General features: G+C 36.1%; 1 protein-coding gene across 3 annotated transcripts in view; it reads right to left on the reverse strand.

Moving 5' to 3' along the window:
* The window catches only part of LOC111398248 (protein BREAST CANCER SUSCEPTIBILITY 2 homolog B-like), a 6351-nt gene extending 3957 nt beyond the window's left edge, over positions 1-2394 (reverse strand). For 2 of the 3 annotated variants that reach the window (XR_002703332.1, XM_023025177.1), the window contains exons 1-7: positions 2200-2394; positions 1939-2121; positions 1655-1797; positions 1514-1576; positions 1216-1426; positions 370-537; positions 207-293 (exon numbers count right to left, since the gene is read on the reverse strand). Coding sequence is in view for 2 of the 3 variants with exons in the window: in XM_023025177.1 (XP_022880945.1) it covers positions 219-293; positions 370-537; positions 1216-1426; positions 1514-1576; positions 1655-1797; positions 1939-2121; positions 2200-2373 (1017 nt within the window). In the remaining variant the exon portion in view is untranslated. Of the gene's footprint in view, positions 1-6; positions 101-206; positions 294-369; positions 538-1215; positions 1427-1513; positions 1577-1654; positions 1798-1938; positions 2122-2199 lie in introns of those variants that run through there. The other variant, XM_023025181.1, reaches the window with a different exon arrangement.
* Positions 2395-2410: the final 16 nt, after the last annotated feature.

The raw sequence follows: 2410 nt of genomic DNA on the forward strand, positions 1-2410 counted from the left end.
AGAAAGATTTTATAACAGTTCCCACCAAAAGAGCTGAACAACATGAGCTTGTCTCTTCTTTATGAAATTAACTTCAATCCTTGCCGTTTCTCTTTACATTCTGTCAGGTTCCTTTGTTACTCAATATTATCCCATTTTATGCCAAAACGATATGAACTTGGCAACTGGACAAATTAATGAAAATCTTTAGGTATAAAGAAACTTACGTGTCTCTGAGCTTAATTAGGTTCTTTCAACACGACTTCAGAATTTCTGACAATAGATAGAACTTCTTCCTTAAGCTTCTCTATGATCTGCATTAACAAAAGGGAAACGTATTTGGTTCATATGGAAAAATTGACCAATTTGATAGCATATCATGAGGCATACCAAGCTTGAGGTCTTAGCCCATTTTAAGATTGATGTAGCAGTATCCTTCAAATAGTTGTGACCCGCAAGGTCATAACTTATAGAATACTCTGAATTTTCGGTTGCTTCTGCCACCCACAGGTTATTCACTTGATCTTTAGGTCTTTTGATGAGATTACGAAACACAACCTGCAAAGATTATTTTCACATAAATTTATGGAAGACATGATCTTTATGATTTACTAGTGATTGTTATCAGAAACCAATCTGTAGTACTTTCTTGAAATTTGTTAAACTGGTAGAATCTTCGGGAATTCAATATCTTAAACAAAAAGACTATTACACTTGAGAAATTATGCATACAACGTTCTCAAGAAAAATGGTTTCAATGTCGTGGAAAATAAACTGAGAAAGTTGTTGAGTAAAGTGAGGTAGAGTAACATACGGATGACGGTGTGGTCTGATTTATGTTCTTTCTGGTTATGCAGGAATTATTACTGGCTATAATAAAAACGAAGCTATATCATAATCAAATGTAGCTCGTAGTCCATTCGATCCTATCAATAGACTTCCCCAATTTCGTGTCAAAAAACAAAACTGAAAGATCATCCAACTGAAAATGTACCCCCTGCTTGATCCCCCATTCTTTAAAAATTTATTTTCAACCACAAATTCTAATAAATAATTTTACATGTAAAACCAAAACTTTCCCTATTTTTTAATTATATATTCCCCAACAAAAACACTATTACAAAATCCGTTCTCTATAAAAATGGGGCTCAAACAAACTCATAATACATATACTTTGACAAAACTACAAGAACAAGTTAATGATGAAGGATGTGTCGTGTACTTATAAGTACTTACCACAGATCCTGCAACGTTATTGTTTATTGGTGCAAATGAATCCCACTCTGTGTAAGGCAAGTAGAAGCTTATGGCCAACAATGTATCTGATGATTCCTTCGAAATCAATTCAGATGCCGATTCATCCGTCACAAACACCCACTGCTTCTTTTGATGAGCTTCTGTATACACCTCTCCCACGTAAACAACGAAAGCAGCTATATCAAATTCACTGAACAAAATTTGTGCAACAAATATTAGTAAAAACCTTGAAGCTATAGAAGCAGAACCAATTCCAAGACATTAGGAGAAGGCCCACCTGGAGAGAGGAACTTCGCCCAGATTTGATATTTTAACTGATGATCGTGGAGTGAAGAAAGGCCTGTAAAAAAACTTGTTGGCCATTCAATCTATTTCACACTTGAGCACATTGAGATCTAAGTCTAACAGATTAACTTACTCATATTTTTCCATTATTGAAGGAGACAGAGGCAGCCAATTGGTAGTTGAACCTCTTGCTTTCAAATAAAGGGTGCCCGAATAGGAGCTGCATGGTAAAAGACCTCCAACAGCATATGCCTGTCCCTCGATCAGGTCTAGTTTCTGTCAAAAATAGCAGGAAATTATCTCAAAGATGTATCAAGAAGCGTGTAATTAGAAAAGAAAGGAAGAAGTCTGAACAGATACTCAATACTCACGTATACGAATATAAGTCAATAGATTATGGACCACAATTGAATTCACCTGTTTCTCAGTTGGGTTCCATATAGTTATCAAGCCTTTGCCTGGGTAGCATTTTTGTTTATGACATTTATTAGTCAACCCGACAACTCTAACCCGCATAAATGGAGTGACCTCTCTCTCATTTAGGCCAGATGCTTCCAGAGCTTTCTCAATAGATTTTTGCATATCCAACTGCCTTATTTCCTAGCATAACAGAGGACATAATGAACAAACTCCTGCTGAAGATTTTAACAGTAAGTAAAGAAACATGTCACGCTATACCTCTAGTTTAGCTTTATACGAAGTAAAGGAGGTTAATTGTTTTGAGCTCATCCCAGCCATTAGTAATTCTGGTTCTGCAGCTGTCTCAAGTAATTTCAAGAGTTTGGCTCCTTCATCATTATCATGGTCGTCATCATCAAAAGAAACTTCTTTTTCATTTTGGAACTCAGACATAATCCCTTCTGCGACAACAGATCGCCTAGACCCAAAG

This window comes from Olea europaea, chromosome 1 (assembly GCF_002742605.1).
Source record: "Olea europaea var. sylvestris chromosome 1, O_europaea_v1, whole genome shotgun sequence".
In the NCBI taxonomy this organism is placed as follows: domain Eukaryota; kingdom Viridiplantae; phylum Streptophyta; class Magnoliopsida; order Lamiales; family Oleaceae; genus Olea; species Olea europaea.